The 22,685-nt window shown below is 47.9% G+C and overlaps 1 protein-coding gene across 1 annotated transcript; it reads left to right on the top strand.

Moving 5' to 3' along the window:
• The first annotated feature begins 2,982 nt into the window (after positions 1 to 2,982).
• Positions 2,983 to 21,172, top strand: kdr (kinase insert domain receptor (a type III receptor tyrosine kinase)). The gene is made up of 30 exons (XM_084444116.1): positions 2,983 to 3,144; positions 4,498 to 4,594; positions 4,738 to 4,952; positions 5,163 to 5,284; positions 6,236 to 6,404; positions 6,708 to 6,844; positions 7,427 to 7,610; positions 8,159 to 8,276; positions 8,391 to 8,560; positions 8,706 to 8,862; positions 10,183 to 10,303; positions 12,121 to 12,229; positions 12,329 to 12,667; positions 12,959 to 13,105; positions 13,247 to 13,378; positions 15,226 to 15,332; positions 15,778 to 15,913; positions 16,083 to 16,187; positions 16,331 to 16,444; positions 16,790 to 16,878; positions 17,080 to 17,236; positions 17,479 to 17,570; positions 17,688 to 17,810; positions 17,950 to 18,061; positions 18,614 to 18,713; positions 18,813 to 18,918; positions 19,166 to 19,308; positions 19,947 to 20,031; positions 20,103 to 20,179; positions 20,277 to 21,172. The coding sequence occupies exons 1-30, from the start codon at positions 3,081 to 3,083 to the stop codon at positions 20,491 to 20,493; spliced, it is 4,044 nt and encodes a 1,347-aa protein (XP_084300242.1). The 5' UTR covers positions 2,983 to 3,080; the 3' UTR covers positions 20,494 to 21,172.
• Positions 21,173 to 22,685: the final 1,513 nt, after the last annotated feature.

The following is a 22,685-nucleotide window of genomic DNA, read 5'->3' as shown; positions in this document are numbered from 1 at the left end:
GCTCACTGCAACAGCGGGGCCTCCCCGGCATCTCAAATCGAGACTCCCTTTTGTTCCTGCCGCACGGGATCTCGAGGCAGGATGGGCGGACCACACCTGTGCGGAGTGTGAGGCAAACACCTCCAGAGTCCGTGATTTTATCCCAGCCGCCGGTCCTTCTCCTACCGGGATGAACTTACCCAGACCGACGTGGGTGAGACTTAATTGTCTCCGGACCGGCGTTGGGCGCTTCCGCTCATCAATGCACAGATGGGTCTTGACATCCCGTGCGCCGTGCGAGTGTGGCGCCGTGGAACAAACCGCAGACCATGTCAACCAGGACTGTCCGATATATCGGGCACCCAACGGAATGACCCCTCACCCAGGCTCGGGTTAGTAAAGGGATAGCCCCTCGGCCCCGAGCCTGGGCGGAGAGGAAAACAACAACTGACCCAAACGACGACGAAGAAGAAGGGTCCTGACGTGTAGGTCCTGTAGGGATAGCCGGAAGAGGTGTGTGTGTGTGTGTGTGTGTGTGGGGGGGGGGGGGGTGGCTTACATTAGCCAATGTGTTAAAGTATGTAGGCCTAGCTAATCCAGACACAGAATGTTTTTTTGTGTTTATGCATCACGTAGTTGACCCACAATGATCACTCTTGTACTGGTATTACTGGTCTGGCAACAAGCAGCATAAAGGATTTTGCATCAAGTTCCTCACGGGGCCCCCTTGTGGCTTGGGCCTTGGGCTGCAGCCCATTAAGTTAATACGGGCCTTGGTCACTGGGTTTGAAAGAACGTGAGAGTGTTTATGTCTTAAGGGTCTCCCTTGTGTACAGTGTGACTATTAAGGGTTAGTGTGTGTGTGTGTGTGTGTGTGTGTGTGTGTGTGTGTGTGTGTGTGTGTGTGTGTGTGTGTGTGTGTGGTGGAGAGACACTCATGGCTCTCAGGCGTTTGATTCCAGGATGCCTCTTAAGAAGAGCACAGACAGTTTCCTGTTGGAGGATGTGTGCAGTGTTTCCTGTCCTACTCCCCTGCCCTGCACTCTTCATTGTGCCAAGAACTGGACGCTCATTAGGCACCTTGCCCACAGCTGAAACACAACTCCACCTTCAGCCAGTCTACTATCAGCTGAAACTCCACTCCACCTTCACCCAGTCCCCCATCAGCTGAGGGAGAACTGGAGGGTTATTGTAGTGGAAAGTGCCATCATCTAACAAAAGAAAACAACCTGGTTCAACTTTTTTTTTAAACTGGACTTATCTGACTGTTAAAAAATATTGTTTGTTGGTGTTTATAATGGCCCAGGTCTATCTCTAGGTTCTTAACATTGCACCCACGTTCAGAGATCACTCTCAGTGAACAAATATGGTACTGTAGCCACGTCATGTGAGGACACAAACCTTCCCTTGAGTTTGTGACGGGGGTTCTCAACGGTTTTATCTCTGTGATGTTTCTGATTATTATCGATCTCTCTTTGTTTCTGTGTGAAGTCACAGTAATTGGAGTGGACATTGTTCAAGCACACCCGAGCAAACACACACACACTCACAAATATACTACAGTACACACCCAGCCTTTCCTCCAGTATTAGTTTCAATAAGGCAATGACATTTGAACCTTTGTGATTTGGGAGTTTTTTAGTTCGAGCTTGAAAGCTTGATCTAAAAAAAACTATAGCTGGAATTACAGGCCAGTTCTCTCCCAGAGTCTCTCAGTGCTCTATCATATGTTCCCCAGCCAACAGCACCTAAAGACCTTCTCTTTTACCTCTCTATTTCTCTCTCTTTTCTACCCTTTTCACTCTATTGTTCTTTATCCTAGAACTATCAGAGCATGATGTGACTTTAAAAACAAATCAATACAGAAAAAGAGAACAGTTCCTCCTCCCAGTGTTTCCGATGGCACAGTTGGAATGGGGTGCCCTCAGGAAGGGTTGGTTTGGAGAAGGGCAGGCAGCTTCGATATCAGAGAGTCCCAGCAGACGACCAGAGCAGGAAACACATGGAGACAGCAGACCTACATTTCTGACATCCCGATCATCCACCACCACCCCCTCCATCGTATCCACATGTGTCTTAACAGCAGAAAAGCTGTTCAATATTTTGTTGTCAGCCCTTGAACAATGGAAATATTCTGTAGAGGGCGGCTGTAGTTCAGTTGGTAGAGCGGGTCGTTCAATGATCGTAGGGTCGGCGGTTCGAAACCCAGCTCCGACTGTCCACACGTCGAAGTGTCCTTGAGCAAGACACCTAACCCCAAATTGCTCCCAATGAGCAGGTTAGCACCTTGCATGGCAGCTACCGCCATTGGTGTGTGAATGGGTGAATTAGAGGCTATTGTAAAGCGCTTTGAGTGCTGCTAAGGTGGAAAAGTGCTATATAAGTGCAGTCCATTTACCATTTAAACCAATATTCAAATCAAAGAGACAAGCACAGGGCAGCTGTAGACTATACAAAGTAGTTTTAAATTAGAACCAGGACTCTGACCCCTTCCCTTGGTGGTAATTTTCCATTGAAGACCCATGGGGTGAATGTTCTGATTTAATCTTGGACCTCACTTCTGTAGCTTGCCCTCTCCCCTGGGGATTTTCAGTTGTGTATTGATGAGATTCATCTCCAACTCCAGGCACTTTCTTCAACAGGAAATATGCCTTTTTAATTAATAGCCTATATATTGACATGCTCTATATTCTTTATCCATTGTTTATTATCTACGGTGTTTCTAACAGGTCGATTAAGTTGAGATAACATGTTGGGGAGTAGACTAGACATAGGAATGAGATGATATGAAGACCCTCCTCCCTCGCGCTGTCTGCCTCATGCTCGTGCCGTCAGTCCTCACAGTATCAAGTCAAGCCTGTGGGGAGTGAAGCGCGTAACAGTTAATGAGACTAACGGTCTTCTGCTGAGAAACAGGACTACACCTTGTTTGAAGTTACATTTTGCCTCAATATATAGACTACCTCGTATAATTGTCTAGTGCAATAGCCTCTCCTTGAATATTACTGTCATCTTGGAAGTGATGAGGGGATAGGATTGCATTCTGGAGTGAACTTTTATTGCGTGTTCATGCGGGGACAGTCCATCTCTTTTGTCGGACGATGGCAAAAGCATGCTTCGTGATTTATCTTGTGGTCAGACTTTTTGGAATCAGCGGAGTGATTGGTAAGAGGAAAATAAAATATTTTATCGTGGCCAATTTAATCTTTAATAGCCTATATGCCTTTATCAATCAGGTTTACCAAATAAAAATATTGAATGTTGTCCCTCCCGGTGTAATGTCAATTAGCCAACTATTTACGCACTTTTTATCTAAAAACATTATCTAACTTCATCTATTAACATTTATCTAACTTATAGAGCGATTACATCTAGATGTTAAAATGTAGCCTATTCATTATTAGTCAATAAAATACCCCCCTAAAATTATCTTAAACGATCTTTAATAGTCTAGGCCTCTATCAACCAATGAAATAAATTAAATGTTGTCCCTCCCGGTGTCATGTCAATAAGCCAACCATTTACGCACTTGGACATTTATCTAACTTATAGAGCGGTTACATCTAGATGTTAAAATGTAGCACAAATGTTAGCTAATTATTAGTCAATAAAATACCCCCCTAAAATGTGAGAAAAGGCTCTATGTGCTGCTTAAGTATCAAAAGAGTTGATTTTGAAATGGTGGGAAAGGGGGAAAAATTGTGTATGTAATGTACAAAACAAAGCATGATATTTAGGCTATGGTAAAAGTAATGCATCACATATCAACTGTTTCACCAGTGGTTTAGTTAGCTCTGTATTACTGTAGAGGAATGCCATTAAGGGAACCCAAACTAACTAACTATTTGAACCATACTACAATTTTAGATCGTTTAGACACAGAGTACACCTTCAACACATGATCCTCTATACACACAGTCAGCCTACAGTCTGTTCAGTCTCAGTATTTAATCTCAGCAAAATTAGCAACCCCGTCATAATTAAATGGTTGTCTGAAATACTGTGACGTTTGGGTGAAATATTCCACTGTTAGATTGGACAGTGTGTCTGGGCCTCACTGGAGGAGGAGGAGTTGGGCTCCAGGGCCCAATTCTCTGGAACAGGAACCCCACCTTAGGCCATATAGCACTGGGATATTCAGCCTGACCCGGCCCATCTGCCCCGGCTTCCTGTTTTTTTATACAGCCCCGCCATTTGCTGCAGCAGTGGAAAAACAGTCTCAGTAGTCTCAGCATACGCAAAACATGCAACCTACACGGGAATTCCTCATTGGGGAGGATGCAAGTAACGAAGTTACTTGCTATAAAAAGGCTTACGGTTACACGGTTTACCAATTATCCAGTTTGTTTTGGGCATTTCATGATTCCCACCCACATTCATGAGACTGAGAGGCTTTGTGAAACATCAGTTTGATAGGAGAGACATATTGATCTCGTCAGTGTGGTAATGTTGACTCACTACACCTGTCCAGATAAGCCAATCATCAGGCTGACTGGTCTGCGTTTATCTCTTTTCCAGCGTTAGAGCTCAGGTTCATGTCGGAGCCCCCAACCCTGAGCCCCCCGGACGGGATTCACAGGATCAACACCTCAGACACCCTGGAGCTCACCTGCAGGTCAGACACACGCTGGGCCTTGGGAAATACCGTCCATCCCTCCATCCACCCACCCATCCATCCATCCGTCCATCCATGAATCCATCCATCCGCAATCAGTCGATTGTGTTCCTCATCTCGGACTCTGTTGATTGGTTCTACAGCGGTCGCCAGTACCTGGAGTGGACCGCACCCTATAACCTCAGCCGAGCGGGAAGCCACCTCTCCACAGTCGACTGCAGCGGCTCGGGACTCTTCTGCGTGACGCTGCAGATCTCGGCAGCGACCGTCAACGAGACCGGGGAGTACCGCTGCTCCTACAGGAACCTGGCCGTGGAGGACGGCAAGACATCTGCAGCTGTTTACGTCTACGTCCAAGGTTCACCTGGAACTACAATAGACTTGTTGTAATGTGTTGTATCTTGGAACAGTAACTAACAGCCTCTTGGCTGCTCCCCGGAACCTTCTGCTGCTCTGCAGGGATGCGCCTACAGTACATGTGATCCCATATTTCATCATAGACAATTCATTCTTTTATGGATTCCTTTTATGTAACCTCTCGTGTATGCGTGTCCGACTTTCATTCCAGACTACAGGGTCCCCTTTGTGCCCTCTGAGAAGGACTACGAGGTGGTGTTTATCCGAGAGGGTGAGCAGGTGGTCATCCCCTGCCGAGGCTCTGTGGAGGACCTCAACGTGACGCTCCATACTGTAAGTACTGGAAAAATACAGCAAGTAATACAGTATATAGGTCCAAAACTACAGGCTCAGCGTCAACACACCATCCCAAACAAGTCACACTGTCCTAAAACCCTGCGATACTCTGTCTAATGAGGTGGTGGCAGATAGTGGCCATTGGTATTTTATAATAATTCAGGATTTAAGAGCGGCTTTCTCTTGACTGTACAAAGACAAAAAACCCAAATAATGAATGTATCAGCCTTCTGAAAGAGACTTCTTCTTCTTCGTCGTGCGGGTTAGGTGTTATGTCCTCTCCCCCCCCAGGCTCAGGGCAGAGGAGCTATCCTTTTACCACCCCGACTCTGGGTGAGGGGGTCACCCGGGCTATATATCCGGGCACACCTCCAGGAGCCATGTCACCCTTTCGTCATCCAAAACCGTCAGGCCACGCATTCCGTTGGGTGTCCGATATATCGGACAGTCCTGGATGACATGGTCTGTGGTTTGTTCCTCGGCGCCACACTCACACGCCGCACAGGGCACCAAGCCCCATCTGTGCATTGATGAGCGGAAGCGTCCGACGCCGGTCCGGAGGCGATTTCGAGACTTAAAACCACAGAATTGTTAGAATAGCTAGAGGACTAAAAGCCTTTTGGATTTTTGGGGCTGTTTTCCCCTCAGTTACTGTGCTGGATGCATCTCACGACCTCATGTACGTGTAATGTGAAAATAGAAAACTCACCCTCTGTCCTCTCACTACACCACCATGTTTTACGGAATGTGTAGCATCTATAACAACACAAATTCCAGGAAAACGTGTGACTCAACATTTGCGTTTGATTTCCATTAGATGTCTGCATCATGTACTGTTGATCGGAGTGGACACATGACAGCGTATCCCTCTATCACTGCGGTGTTGTGTAACATTAATAGCATCCTTCATTTTGTTTTCTTGTTCCTGTTTTGTGTGCTCCTCGTCAGAAGTATCCTAAGAAAGCACTGTATCCCAATGGGAAGGACTCTTTCTGGGACAGCAGGAAGGGTTTCACTGTCCCCAGTTATCTGATCAGCTACGCTGGAGTGGTTTTCTGTCAGACAGACGTCTACAACAACACCTTCAAGTCCCCCCTCTACATTGTAGCCGTAGTAGGTAAGCCGAGCAGCTGTGTCCCTGTCTGTGTATCTTTGAGAAGGAGGACGTTTCAGATTAATGATGTTTCAGATACACTATGTGTGTTTGTGTTACTGCTTGTCTGTTTTCTTGGCATGCATATTTGTGTCAGAAATAGAATGATTATATGCAGGTGTGCGTGTGTATGTGGGTAGGTGTGTCTCTGTGTGTGTTTCTGTGTGTGTTTCTGTACTGTGTGTGTTCGTGAGAGAGAGAGACCGTAGTCCCAGGAGAACAATAGCCTGCCGGCTCACTGCTGTGACTCCCCACCCTCTTCCTCAGGATATAAGATCCATGACCTCAGCCTGACCCCCGCACATGAGAGGCTGTCCGTGGGGGAGAGGCTGATGCTCAACTGCACCGCCCGCACCGAGCTCAACGTGGGCATCGTCTTCGATTGGACACTCCCGCAGAGCCTGGTCAGTGCCCCGGCCTTGACCGCCAGACTGATCTTGCTCCAAAACTGGTTTAACTGATAGACATGCATTTTCTGGACCAGTATAATGATTACATGTTGATCAGAATCAGAATCAGAATCCATTACTGCCAGATTACAACATACTAGGATTTTGCTTTGGTCAATGGTGCAAAGCATGGAGACAACATCAGACAAGGTGCAGGGATGAGACAGGACAGTGTAAATGAGCAGTACAGAATACTAATACAAAATACAATTACAAAATGGAGTGCAGGGAATGTATATACATGCAGTGTTTATGTATACAGTGTGTGTGACGTGGTATGTGTGTGCTGTGCGTGCTATGTACAGTACAGTACAGAATGTTTTGGACTTTGACTCCTTGGACATACAGTAATGCAAGAGGAGGAGGCCATATCTCACTTTCTACCACCATGCAGTTTTCTTTTCACTCCCTGCTTTCAGGAATTTTTCAGAGATAACCATATATACGTTTCATGATGTAATGTTCTCTTGTACTTACTGGAGTTATTCTAGAGAGTTCTGTTTTAACGTGTCCTCCATTCTCTTTCCTCTACTGCAGGCCACAGTGAATGGCTCAGCGTTGTACCACACTATGCCCCACAAGAAGAAGCTGTGGGATTCTCTGGAGCTGTCCAACACTCTGGTAGTGGAGAATGTGACCATGGACCACAGTGGGAAATACACCTGCACTGCCTCCAGTGGTCAGATGGTGCAGAGCAGCACTGCATCTCTGGTGGTCTATGGTAGGTTCACATAGTCTATGGTGATCTATTGTAGGCTCATGTAGTCTATAGCAGGTTCATGTAGTCTATGGTAGGTTCACGTAGTATATGGTGATCTACTGTATGGTAGGTTCAGATAGTCTGTGGTGGTCTATGGGACGTTAAGGTAGTCTATGATGGTATATGGGAAGTTAAGGTAGTCTATGATGGTCTATGGTAGGTTCACCTAGTCTATGGTGGTCTTTGGGAAGTTCAGGTAGTCTATGGTGGTCTATAGTATATATAGGTAGTCTATGTGGTCTATGGTAGATATAAGTGGTCTATGGTGACCTATGGTAGATATAAGTAGTCTTTGTGGTCTATGGGAAGTTCAGCTGGTCTATGGTGTCTATGGTAGGCTCAAGTTGTCTATGGTAGTCTATGGTAGATATAGGTAGTCTGTGATCTATGGTACGTTCACTCCTCTCCACTACTGGGAGGATGATGTTTCTCATCGTTACTTATCCTTGTTTACTTGCTTTGAGTGAACCAGTTGTCAGTGATGTTTATTCTGGTGTTGTTGTCATTAGAAAAGCCTTTTATCAAGATGGAAGACCAGGGGACTAAGGTGATGGAGGTGAATGTGGGAGATCCCACCATCAAGATCCCTGTCAAGTACTTCGCCTACCCTGAGCCCAATGTCAAATGGTATGTTGATGACTCCAAATAATGATCATCCACAGCACGAGAGTGTCTCCCAGGCAGCTGATACATAGAATACATCAAATATAGTGCTAGATTAACCAGCCTCTCTCTCTGCAGGTATAAGAATGATGTGGCTGTCCGTAAGGATGATTATGGGATGAAGCCAGCCAAGGACTGTCTCACAATCTACCAGGTTGCTGAAAAGGATGCAGGGAACTACACTGTGGTCTTGACCAATAAAATAACAAAAGAGGAGCACAAAAGCTCCTTCCAGCTGTTGGTCAACGGTGTGTACAGTAGCTCATCCTCTCCTCTAACATTGTCAGTTGTAGTGGTTGTGTGTGTGTGTGTGTGTGTGTGTGTGTGTGTGTGTGTGTGTGTGTGTGTGTGCCTGATATTGACCTGTGTCGTATTGGTTTGTGTGTCCTGCAGTCCCTCCCCACATCATAGAGAAGGAGGTGGCGGTGGACACTGACGTCCACATGTACGGCAGCAGCCCCACCCTCAGGTGCACTGCCCGAGGAATCCCCACCCCCTCTAACATCCAATGGCAGTGGATGCCCAAGGAGGACTGTCCAATTGTCTTCCAGTAAGCGCTACCTCCAGTTCTGTCCAGTGTGTGTGTGTGTGTGTGTGTGTGTGTGTGTGTGTGTGTGTGCTTGTGTGTGTGTGGGGGGAGGTGACAGTCTCACTCTGTGTACCAAACTGTTGGGCCCCAGACTTGTCAACAGGCAGTTTGGGAACAGACCATTCTTGATACAATACTGATGTTGAAAGTGAAACAAGCAGAGGTTGGCATTTGACCTGACGCAAGTCACAGACTGAACTCACAATGAAACTCACTATAAACCCAGTTTGAAAACACTACAGCTAATCAGATTGAGACCATAATAGAACCAAGGGTGCTTCCTTCATGTGTTTTATTCTTCAGCTGTGTTTCTCACACCCTCTGGTCCATCATCTATATTTGATGATAAGAACATGTCGATGGTGATTGCCTGTGGGCTCGTTTAGGTAGCTGCTCTGTACAGAAGCTGGGATTTGTTTACGTTGTTATGTTAGACAAATAACCGGGGTGGAGACCACAGCTGACTGCTCGAATGCACGGTTTACTTAACTCACTGAATGGCAAAGCAGTGACTGTCTTTCTTTAATCTTGCACGCTAAGAGAGGGAATCTCTCTCACACAGATGTTTTATAAACTAAACACCCCCCCCGCCCACCCTCCCCAACTGCACCACCAACCGCAAGCACACACAAATCCAACCATACATGCACACCCGTGATGGACAGAACTCCATTAAACTAGGGTCGCTACAGTGTGACATGACGAGGATATAGGACGTTGTTAGTGTTCACGGTGGTCCCAGGTATTCAGCGGTCCGGTGCTTGTTGACAGAAGTGGACCGGAGTGCTCCTCAGCTCAGACCTTCAGTTGGACCTTATCTCCAGCACGCACATCCAAGCACTTCCTGTGTCCTGTTCCCAGCTTCCTGTTGTTCCCGAAGTGTTCTCTGTCAAAAGACTCCTTCCTCTTCCATCATGGGCTGCACTCCTCCAAACCGTCCATTAATTCCTCTGCATCCGACTGTCTTTATTACTCAACCACTAGCTATCTCTTTCTCCACATCTAGGTCTCTCTTTTCCCCCACTTTGTCTCTTTTCTTATGAATCGGATCAGGTCTCTATTGTGTAACAGGTTTGTTGACATTCCCACCCACTCCAGTCTGTAAATAAATTATGTCACTTCACCAAAAATAGCTTTGCTGAAAACAGGGGCAAACAAATGGAGCTAATTATAAAGACCCTGGTATTCATGATAGTATGCCTGTGTCTTGTAGATAGTGTAAGCTACTGTATGTGTATTGTATGTGGATATGCCTCTACCTGATCTCTCCCTGTACCACAGATCAGGGCTAGGCAACTCTGAGGTCTCGCTGGACCAGTGCACCAAGTGGAGGGACATCAGAAACAGCACGGGCCAGAACCCCATCGACCGAATTAGCACTGAGTCTGACCATTCTCACAAGGTAAACATCACATCGCCATGACTGACAATTGGTCAACCATATAGAGCGCACAACACCTCTCCTCCCAACTCTGACCATACTTGACCGCAAAGAGAAAACAAAACACCCTTCTTCATCTGAGTGCTGAAAAACACCAGTGAATATGAGTAGTAACTTGAGTAGTAGCTTCTGTCTTGATGCTGCTTGTGCTTCTTGTGCTTGTGCTTGTATCTTTTACAGATAGATAGATAGATAGATAGATAGATAGATACTACCACACTAGATACAGAGACTACATCATGTGTGCAGTATAGTATGGAATACGAAAAAAAATATTTTATATACATACAGTCTGTATAAATAGATAGATAGATATGTACACACACACACACACATATATATAACCGCTCTGTATTGCACCTGGGTGGGATGAGCCTGTGGCTGAAAGTGCTCCCCATCTGCCACAGCTCCACATGGAGGGGATGGGAGGGGGGTTGTCTAGAATAGACTTCAGTTTGTCCCTACCTACCTACCTACTGTACCTACCTACCTACCTACCTACCTACCTATCTACCCAACCGCCTACCTACCTACCTACCCACCCACCCACCCACCTACCTACCTACCTACCTACCCACCCACCCACCCACCTACCTACCTACCTACCTACCTACCTACCTACCTACCTACCTACCTACCCTTCTACCCACCTACCTACCTACCTACCTACCTACCTACCTACCTACCTACCTACCTACCTACCCTTTTACCCACCTACCTACCTACCTACCTACCTACCTACCCTTTTACCCACCTACCTACCTACCTACCTACCTACCTACCTACCTACCTACCCTTCTACCTACCTACCTACCTACCTACCTACCCTTCTACCCACCTACCTACCTACCTACCTACCTACCTACCTACCTACCTACCTACCTACCTACCTACCTACCTACCCACCCACCCACCTACCTACCTACCTACCTACCTACCTACCTACCCACCCTCCTACATACCTACCCACCTACCTACCTACCTACCTACCTACCTACCTACCTACCTACCTACCTACCTACCTACCTACCTACCTAACCACCTACCTACCTACCTACCTACCTACCTACCTACCTACCCACCTACCTACCCACCCACCCTCCTACATACCTACCTACCTACCTACCGAGGGGGGTTGTCTAGAATAGACTTCAGTTTGTCCCTACCTTCCTACCTACCTACCTACTTTCCCAACCGCCTGCCTACCTACCTACCTACCTACCTACCTACCTACCTACCTACCTACCTACCTACCTACCTACCTACCTACCTACCTACCCACCTACCTACCTACCTACCTACCTACCTACCTACCTACCTACCCACCCACCCATCCTCCCTCCTACCTACCTACCTACCTACCCACCCACCCATCCTCCCTCCTACCTACCTACCTACCTACCCACCCACCCATCCTCCCTCCTACCTAACTACCTACCAACCTACCCACCCACCCACCCACCCACCCTCCTACCTACCTACCCACCTACCTACCTACCTACCTACCCACCTACCTACCTACCTACCCACCCACCCACCTACCTACCTACCTACCTACCTACCTACCCACCTACCTACCTACCTACCTACCCACCCACCCACCCACCCACCTACCTACCTACCTACCTACCTACCCACCCACCTACCTACCTACCTACCCACCCACCCACCTACCTACCTACCTACCTACCCACCCACCTACCTACCTACCTACCTACCAACCTACCTACCTACCTACCTACCTACCTAACTGAGGAGAGGGTGATGTTTGCCTGCAGACTGTGAGTTCTCTGAAGATCCAGAAAGCAGAGGTCCATGCTCTCTACAGGTGCCTCGCCACCAACAAACTGGGACAGGATAAACGTGATATCCTCTTCCATGTGACACGTAAGGGCTATGGCCTCTACAGGCTTTCGATGTCATACTCAGAGTCTGGTTTATGTTTATACCCATCATGTTCATTGAAACGTGTGTGTGTATTTACAGGTGGTCTGGAGTTGAGTGTGTCTCCGTCCAGGGAGTGCATGGAGCAGGACGACGTGGTTCTGGGGTGTAAAGCAGATCGGCTGATCTACAGGAAACTTGCGTGGTACAAGGTCACTAACGTGTCCGACCCAGAGCTGGTCCCTGCGGTGCAGCCCTGCCGGGCCCTCTCCCTGCCCCAGAGGGCCTTGGCTGAGCTTGACAGCCAGCAGGGCATCAACATGTCCCTGGAGCTCCCTCTGGCCAACCTGTCACGTCAGGACCAGGGCCTGTATGCCTGCCATCTGGAGAACATCAAGACTGGAGAGAGGACCTGCCTCCTGCACTATCTCACCCTCAAAGGTAAGGAGCTGAGCCACGCTTGGGCCTGGACTTAAATACCTCCTCAAACGAAACAGGAAGCAACAAGTGAAACACGTTGTTTGCCATTTTTTTTGTTTACTAAACAAAGTATTTTCTAACTCTCCTGGTGGGCGCTGGGCCACTTCCATTTTACCTCCAAACACTCACCTGTACAGACGCCGAAACACTTATCCTCCACTACCAGACTACATACAGTGCTAATCCAACTGCCACAATTCGTAGACTTTCTAGTCAAAAAAACTAAATTAATATTACTTCCTCGCATTCCAGCTCTTGAGGCACCGAGGATTCTGAACAACTTGACAGACCAAAGGGTCAACGTGAGCGCCACGACCACGCTGACCTGCAGGGTGTCAGGAACGCCCACGCCAATCGTAGTGTGGACCAAGAACAACCGCAGTGTGGTGGAGGGCTCAGGTCAGGGGGTGTGGTCTACCTTTAATCTGCTAATACATAGCCACCATCACTGAGACCTACTGAGTGCTACTTTGGCCTGTCGACCGCTACGAGTATTTATAATGATGGTGGTATGAATGTCATGGTCATTGTCTGTCTCAGGTGTGATTCTGGGCCATCTGAACCGTACCCTGACCATCCAGCGTGTGAAGAAGGAGGACAACGGTCTGTACACCTGTACGGCATGCAACAGGCGTGGCTGTGACGCCGCGCAGGCCTCACTCATCACTGAAGGTTAGTCCCTTCCGATGCTAACCTGTCAGCCCCTCCCCCCTGCTAACCAATCAGCCCCTCCCACCTGCTAACCTGTCAGCCCCTCCCCCCTGCTAACCAATCAGCCCCTCCCACCTACTAACCTGTCAGCCCCTCCCCCCTGCTAACCAATCAGCCCCTCCCACCTGCTAACCTGTCAGCCCCTCCCACCTGCTAACCTGTCAGCCCCTCCCACCTGCTAACCTGTCAGCCCCTCCCCCCTGCTAACATGTCAGCCCCTCCCACCTGCTAACCTGTCAGCCCCTCCCTCCGGCTAACCTGTAAGCCCCTCCCCCTTGCAGTCAGCAGCCCCTCCCCCCTGCTAACAGAACAGGGGGACAGGGATTTGAACAGGAAATGCTACTTTCCACACAGCAGAACAATGCAGTCTTACATAAAGTTTGTATTTCCTGTTGGCTTGGGTTCTAAAGAAGCATAGTCATACTGTAGCAGGTCAATTAACCTGTAATTCATCAGATACACAGTATTCAATAATGGCACGTTAACTTGAGGTTACAACTGTATTTAAGTTTTATGTAGCAACTTTTAGCATGATGTCCCATCAATAGTTCATTAGCTTATAGATCTAGCCTATTTATAGCAAGGTTTCCCTGAGGCGCATCCCACGTAAAATATGTTTGATATCAAAGATAGAGTGTAAGAATAACCTTATTCCTGTGGGACAGGAAGCTGGCCTTGTTAGCACACATCCTCCAGGGAGCTGCAACACAATGAGAAACCCAGAGGACAAAGGAAGAGAGGCCAGCCCTCTCCCAAGACCCAGCCCCTACTCCGGCCCCCAGCCCTAAGCCCTACCACAGCTCCCCTCTCCCCCTTCTCTGTTTTGGAGAGAACACTGAGACACAGCACACAAACAAACAAACATTCTAGCTGGGAGCATGGCCTACGTGACCCAGCCCCCACCCCCCCTAACCCTCCTCCTAGCGTCCCTTCACCCAGTGAGCTCTCAGGGCCTCCCAGGCGCCAGCCGCGTTAACGAGGGCTACAGAGGACAGATCCTGCCTCATATCGCTACCGGGGAGAGATGCTCACATGGGCGCAACGCAGGGGGAGACAGGGAGAGAGAGCGGAAAATAAGACGAGGGTTGGAGAGAGAGAATGAGAGAGAGGTACAGTTAACGAGGTGGGCAGGGGGTAGAGTTCCACAGCTCAGCGTAGTCAATCACACGCTGCTGTCACTTTCCAACATTTTTTCCCAGGTTGACTCTGGCAGTATTCCTCCTGCCAACCCTGGTGGGTTTGTTATGACAAGATACACGTTCAGTCTAGCCACCGCCTGGCTTTCAAACGGCTCTATTCTCCAACACAAACACATGCAGTAAACACACACACACACTCGCGCACACGCGCACACACACCATAGACAAGCCTGTTACTCAGTCACCAAAATGGGATGTGGTGACAGAAATAGATTATTCCTACTCAAGTGGTGTAGTGCAGATTTTTTTAGTCTTTTTTTTTTTTTAAATTGATTTTAATGACATCATCACTATGATATCATGCTCTAAAAAAACAAATGCTTATGGGTGGGATGTGGGAATAACGCCTAACCCCCCCCCCACTCTCGATTTATCTATCTGTCTGTCTGTCGCACATCCTACACGTAAACATTAATTTTTTAGTTTGTGATATATTGACAAGGGCATTGGCGGAGAGGTTTGTTATGTGAAACACTTGATTTAATGCTGTTAAAATATTTTAATACTAAGAAAAAAAATTGGAAACAATTGTATTACGCAAGAAGTGGTGACGCCCCCACCCCTGTTCCTACAAATGTTGATCGTCTTCTTTTGATCTTTTGTTTGTAGGGGCGGAGGAGAAGACCAACGTGGAACTGATTGTTCCTATAGGCTCTGTGGTCATCGCTATGTTCTTCTGGCTTCTCATTGTCTTTGTCATCCGCACAAGAAAAAGAGTAAGAAGAACATACATACACACACACGCACACACACACACACACACACACACACACACACACACACACACACACACACACACACACACACACACACAATGTGAGAAATGGGTCTGACAGATCAGAACCGACTTGCCCGGCTTTCAGTGCCAAGTCTCCTTTGTGTCCAGAAACAACAGAACCGCATTCTGCTCCCATGAATCACGTATTCCCTGCAGCCCTGCCTGGGCCGGCCAGGCCAATCTCACTGACTGGGCTCCAGAGATACTCAGAGGGGCCACAGCAAACTACACTCCCATCATACCACACAAATGACAGAATTGGAGTCCATTAAACTGGGCGCCATTTATTATTTTTCTGTCTGCCTTTCTCTTTATCTCTCTCTCTCTCTCTCTCTCTCTCTCTCTCTCTCTCTCTCTCTCCTTCTCTGATGTCCCTCCCCCAGCCCAATGGCGGTGATCTGAAGACCGGCTACCTGTCCATCATCCTGGACTCAGAGGACATGCCCATGGACGAGCACTGCGAGAGGCTCACTTACGACGCCAGCAAGTGGGAGTTCCCCCGTGACAGACTGAAGCTGGGTGAGACACAGACCTTTCGCTCCATCCTCAACTCTAATCTCAGTCCAACTCTAGATGTTTTCATTTTTAGTTATTGAAGGCAGTGATTGAGGTCAGGTTAATAGTTGGGGGCAGACGAGACAGCAGTGTGACGTCATGTAGATGAGCGTGTGGATGTGGTGTTGGTCAGGTGACCCGCTGGGCCGCGGGGCGTTTGGACAGGTGGTGGAGGCGGCGGCCTTCGGCATAGAGAAAGTCACCACGTGCACCACTGTGGCAGTCAAGATGCTAAAAGGTGAGTACACGCACGCACACGCACACACACGCACACACACAAACACACACACACACACACACACACACACACACACACACACACACACACACACACAAACACACACACACACACTCACACGCTGATCTCTGTCCCCACTCCAGAGGGAGCTACGACCAGTGAGTACCGTGCCCTGATGTCCGAGCTGAAGATCCTCATTCATATTGGTCACCACCTCAACGTGGTCAACCTGCTGGGAGCCTGCACCAAGCCCGGGGGTCAGTCTCTGTCACCGTCCATGTCTGTCCCCTCAGACTGTTCCCTTCTCTCTCTCTCTCTCTCTCTCTCTCTCTCTCTCTCTCCACTCCCCTGTTCACCCCTGACTAGTGTACAGGCACATTGTGTTCCTCCCGAGTCGGGAAGTGAGGTCTTTATGAGTGGGGGAACCAGCTTAATGAGAGTGTTCTCTGTCCTAATTACACATCTGAGTTCCGTGTGTTCAGGGTCTCTGCGTTTCTCTGTTCCCGTCGTCTTCCACCCCTCTCATTCTCATGTGTTTCTGTGAGCTGATGACCCCCTTTTACTGACTCTCTCTCCCTCCTCTCTCCCTCCTCCCTCCTCAGGTCCGTTGATGGTGATAGTTGAGTACTGTAAACATGGAAACCTGTCCAGTTACCTGAAGAGCAAGCGTGGGGAGTACAGCCCCTTCAAGGTAACTAGGCTATGACCCACAAACTGCTACACAACCACACCACACAACCACAAAAACAAGTCAACCACACCACAACCACATCACTATCCACAGCCACATACACAGCACAACCACAACCACACCAGAACCAAAACCATACCACACCAGAACCACACCACTGGGCCTGGGTCCTACAGTAACCGCTGTTCCTTGTTGGAACAGAGGAAGAGGGCTAATCAGGAGTGGGAAGGTCTGGAGGAGGACGTGACGGAGGAAGACCTGGGTCTGGGAACCAGCGCCCACTTGGACATCTGCACCGGCACGGCCGTGTGCTCCATGCTGGGGGGCGAGGCCTCCGTTAGACACCTGGAGGAGGAAGGTACTGACACCCCCACATGACCTTGGACCCACCCACATCCATCCCGCCCAAGGCTGCCTGTGCACTGACAGACACACATAGCTCCCCTAGGAGTCCAATACACTCATGCGCTGAGCCATGATGATATTCTAGTGGATTCATGGATCCAGTGGATTCATTTCTACAGCCTGAATGGTCCTGTAGGGCGTCTTCTTCACTGACCGCCTGTGTGTCTCTTTCACTGACCTCCTGGGTGACCACAGAGAGCTCTGACGCTGACCACCTGGCCATGGAGGACCTCATCAGCTACAGCTTCCAGGTGGCCAAGGGCATGGAGTTCCTGTCCTCTCGCAAGGTCCGCCCCCTCACCTCTGCGGTGTCCGTTGCTCTAGTCTTATCTTCCCACATCCAGTCTGAGATTGTTCGTTTATGTTTGAGTGTGAACTCATGATGTGTGTGTGTGTGTTGACAGTGTATCCATCGGGACCTGGCGGCCAGGAACATTCTGCTGTCTGAGAACAGCGTTGTGAAGATCTGTGACTTCGGCCTGGCTAGGGACGTGTACAAAGACCCGGATTACGTCCGCAAAGGAGACGTATGTGACTCTGAACTAACACACACACACACACACACACACACACACACACGCAAACACAACTCTTAATCCCTGGGGTTATACAGCATGCTGTCTGTTGTTATAGTATACTAACCTGTGTCTCTGGGCTCTCTGACAGGCGAGGCTGCCTCTGAAGTGGATGGCTCCGGAGACCATCTTTGACCGGGTCTACACCACCCAGAGCGACGTGTGGTCCTTCGGGGTGCTGCTCTGGGAAATCTTCTCTCTAGGTGAGGCTGCTGGGTACCCACAACTGTGACCCCACCTACTCTACACACGGAACCACCCTCTAACCACACTCTGATCACAGAATGACAGAGTGCTGCTTGGCTGTTGGCAGTTATGTTATCTGGAAGGTTCCACAAATGAGTTTCCAAAAAAGTCAAGGCACTCTTCCATAAAGATGAAGAAGCCTTCATTCAATTGGTATATCCACACTAATACGTTTCGGCGTCAGCCTGTACCACACTCTGATAAAGGCTGACACCAAAATGTCAAAACATGTTGGATATGCCAATTGAATAAAGGCTTCTTAATTTTTATGGAAACGCTGATGAAGGCTGACGCTGAAAGGCATTAGAGTGTTTAATAGTCCACATGGACATGCCAATTGAATAAAGGCTTTGTAATTTTTATAGAAGAGTGCCTTGACCTTTTTTGGGGATACTCACATTCTCATCATACTCTAGTCATTCTCTATCCACACTGCAACCACACACTGACCAGACCTGTGAGAGTGGTTTAAGTGGACAGTGACTGAACTGTACCTGTCGTTGTCCCAGGTGCGTCTCCGTACCCTGGAGTGGGCATAGATGAGTCATTCTGCAGAAGGCTGAAGGAGGGGACCAGGATGAGAGCGCCAGACTACGCCACTGCCGAGATGTGAGTGGACACAGCAGGTGGACGCTACACACTAACTTCTAGTCCGGTTTCTATTGTAATTTGAATAAGAGATGAATCCTCTCATGATGATTTTGCCAGATATCAGACCATGTTGGACTGCTGGCTGGACCGGCCCACTGACCGACCCACGTTTACCGAACTGGTCCAACATCTGGGTGGCCTGCTGCAGGCCAGTGCTCAACAGGTGACCTGTGTGTGTGTGTGTGTGTGTGTGTGTGTGTACAGTACTTGCACGCTCCAGTCCCATCTATGAGTCCATTATACAGTTATTATACAGTTCATGGGAGTGTTTGATCAGTGTGTATGTACTAGTAGTGTGACTAGTATGTGTGTAGTAGTGTGACCAGAGTGTGTGTAGTAGTTCACCAGTGAGCGTATAATAGTTGACCAATGTGTGTATAGTAGTGTGACCAGTGTGTGTGTGTGTCCAGGATGGGAAGGACTACATTCCTCTGACGGCTGGGGAGGTTCAGGGGGACTGTTTGACCCATGACCCCGGGAGTCCGCCCAGTAGACCCCTCAGAGATGACACCCCAGACCTCCAGATCCACTACGATAACGCACCCCCCCTTGGGTATGGATTTTCACTCTCCTTCATACTGGTGCATATCTCTAGTGTATCTCTCTGTATCTCCCTCTCTCCCCTACTCCCAAGTTCTCCACGTCATATTCCTCTTCTCGTTCCTAGCAATCTATTTCTTTTAACGCATCCATGCTGGCAATGCTTTTGCTACCTGTGCTGATCGCCGAAATTACTTTGGGCCTGCCCTTAGGGTTCCAACTTAGAAGAAATTAAATAAATGTGACTGTCTTTTAGAAATTTTACCACGCCTTAGCCTACGTTACTCACAACTCCCACGCTTGCACAAAATTCACACGGGGAGCCAGCGTCACTGCGTGACCTGGGTGATTGACGTCTGTCACGTCTCTCTCATGCATCTAAAATAGGCAAGCAAGTGATTTATGAGTAACTTCAATGGGAGATAAAAGAATGACAGGACAGATACCATTAATTTTTACACACAATTTATGTTGATAATTACAAATGAGGTGCGGGATCCAATCCAATAGGTCCCGTCCAAATCTTGTCTTCTTTAATCTCTCTAGTGTATCTCTGTAGTGTATCTCTCTGTGCAGCGCAGCATCTGTTCTCACCTGAGCACCTCACTGATGAACCCTCTTCATGGCCCCTCCCCCACACGCTCCCTATAGGCTCTCTCAGCAGAGTGACAGGTGCAGCCGTCCACTGAGTGTCAAGACCTTTGAGGACATTGCTGTTGGACACGGCGTCGTCATGGTGAGTGTCTCCGAAGTCACATTTTGTCACCCCTCTTCACATATCACCAACCAATGAGCTTTGTTCTACAGGAGTGTCAGACTGACAGCGGAATGGGGCTATTAGCAGAGGGTCTGGACCATCAACCTTCACGCACACACAACTTCAGGTGAACACGCCCATTTTAACCGATTTCAGATGAGACAGATCTGATTTCTCATCTTGTCATTTCCCTTGTTAAATGCTCTGTCGTCATCTTCTCTCAGCCAACTGCTGCGTTGTAAGAGTAAGGAGTCCTTGGCCTCAGAGTCCTCCAATCAGACGAGCGGATACCAGTCAGGGTACCACTCAGACGACACCGACGCCCCCATTTATGCCAACGAGGAGATGATACTGAAGCACAACATGCTGAAGAAGCCGCTGCCCCCCAAGACTCCAGACAAGTTCACTGTTGATGTCCGCTACAGTGCCCCCCCTGTCTAGCAGTCCCCTGCACCGCCCTCACCAACTCGCCAACCCTGTTCAACAGTATCCACACATTCAGTACAGTCCAGCCCCTCCTCTGATTTGGCTGCTTTCAGAGCAGATCTCATACAGGTTCAGGCAGTCTCCAGGCTGTTACCCTTGCCCACCCTCCAGTAACAACACACAGTCACATCACATGCAACAAAGCCTTATTCACTGGACTGTTAATGATATGTGTTTTTTTTTTTTTTTTTTTACAGATAAATGTAATATATATTCATTGGGAAAGATGATGGCTGTATGTGATAATTCAACTTTATAGAGGCCCCCCTCTCTTTGTGGAATGATATCATGTTTACACAGAATGTGGAAGGTCAGGGGAGCCCGACCATGTGGACACACCTACTTCCTGACAGGCAATCTGCCCACTTCCTGCACTGCAGGAAATGGGAACTGGGATTTCAGACAATTGAATGAGCAAATGTTTTCTTTATTTTTTTCTTTCGCTTTTCTGTCAACTGTGTCCTGAAATGAATTGCTCTGTGTCTGAGTCTAGTCTTTTTGAGACTTGAGATATACAGTACTTCTTAATCGGGATGGAAGGAAAAATGTGTTCGTTCTTACCGCTTAAAAATGTACAAAAATCTTGTCCTTGTTATAGTAACTTACCATATTTTATTGAACATGTTATGTACTAAACCTGTAATAAATGTAATTAGTTTTATAAAATAAACATAATTGCAGATCAAGGGGATGATCATAATTCTGTGTTCTGTGTGTTTTTGATCATCATTCCCATCTTTTCCTAATAATAAAAATAAATAATTTATAAAGCACTTTTCATTGTAATCCGAATAATAACAGAGACACTAATTAATTTGTTTTCAAGTACATCTGGGTGTCATTGGTGTAGCAATGGAATGATATTTCATTCCTACTAGTGATATGACCGAGAGGTGAGCATACTGTATAGAGGATGAACAGAATGGTGCCAAGAACAATTCCTTGTGGGACACCACAGGTAACCATGGAAAACTCAGACCAGGGGAGGCATAGGCCTAGGGAGACATAACTCTGTCCTGTCTGACAGATAGGAGAGGAACCAATTCAGGGTTTGCTCAGACAGACTGCTAGACTTTTGGAGACGTTTTAGGAGGATGGAATAAACGATTGCATCGAACGCTGCACTCAGGTCCAGAGGAATCAAGAGGCAGGGGGAGCCAGCATCAGCAGCCATCAGAAGGTCATTTGTGACCCCAAGCAGTGCCATTTTAGTGCTGTGGGCCTGAAAACAGACCAGATCTTCCTGTATCTATTTCTACCTGACCCTGAGAAGACAATACTTTGCCAGCCTTGGCTATATAATGTGTGTGTGTGTGTGTGTGTGTGTGTGTGTGTGTGTGTGTGTGTGTGTGTGTGTGTGTGTACAAACGGTGGAAACAATACCCCCAGGCATGGGTATTTTCTGAGGTATATTCAGCTCAATTCAAGCCCCAGAATAGCTTCCACAAGGCCAGTAGATGACTGGCACAAAGGGTGTTTTAGGGGGTTGAGGCATGATTCTATTTCGACACAAGTTATGGCCTATTTTCTGAGCAGGTATGTGTTGGCTGGCCGAGGGCTAAGGTGGCCTCTGTTGTTTTTCTAGTTCTGACTCCCCTACTGTGCCAGGAAGCAAGGCCGAACATTATCTGACTCTTCACTACAACCCTCAATTAAAGATGAGTTCAAAGAGAAGCATCTGGCTCTAACCTGGAGAATCTCTGGATGCTGGTTCTAGCCGGGGGGGGGGGGGGGGGGGGGTAACGTGTAGTCAGACACTTTGTCATCATCCATCCTGTCTGATCTTTCACGGTCAGATTGATCACATGGCCATACAGTATATTGATAAATTGTTCACAGGTATGAGACCAAGCTTTCATGGTCAGAGAGAGAGAGAGAGAGAGACAGAGAGAGAGAAGGACTTGTTAGATCAGGGGTCATGCATACTAGACAGATGAGTTACATCACCCTCTGCTGTTGGAATAGTGTGCTGCCTCTACGTGTCTGCCAAAAGTGTAGTGTATTTTGTTATGTGAGTGGATTTGTTATGTGAGGGGGCTGGTCAATTGCTAATTTTCTCACTCTTCGTATGGCCACCCAAAACATTAAAAATATCCATCTTTAAAAAAATAAAATAAAAAAAAGGTTCCAATTCAGATTCAGGTTGC

Source organism: Borostomias antarcticus (assembly GCF_949987555.1).
Source record: "Borostomias antarcticus genome assembly, chromosome: 10".
In the NCBI taxonomy this organism is placed as follows: Eukaryota; Metazoa; Chordata; class Actinopteri; order Stomiiformes; family Stomiidae; genus Borostomias; species Borostomias antarcticus.
Note: the sequence above shows the minus strand (reverse complement) of the source record. Positions and strands in the feature narration are given on the sequence as shown.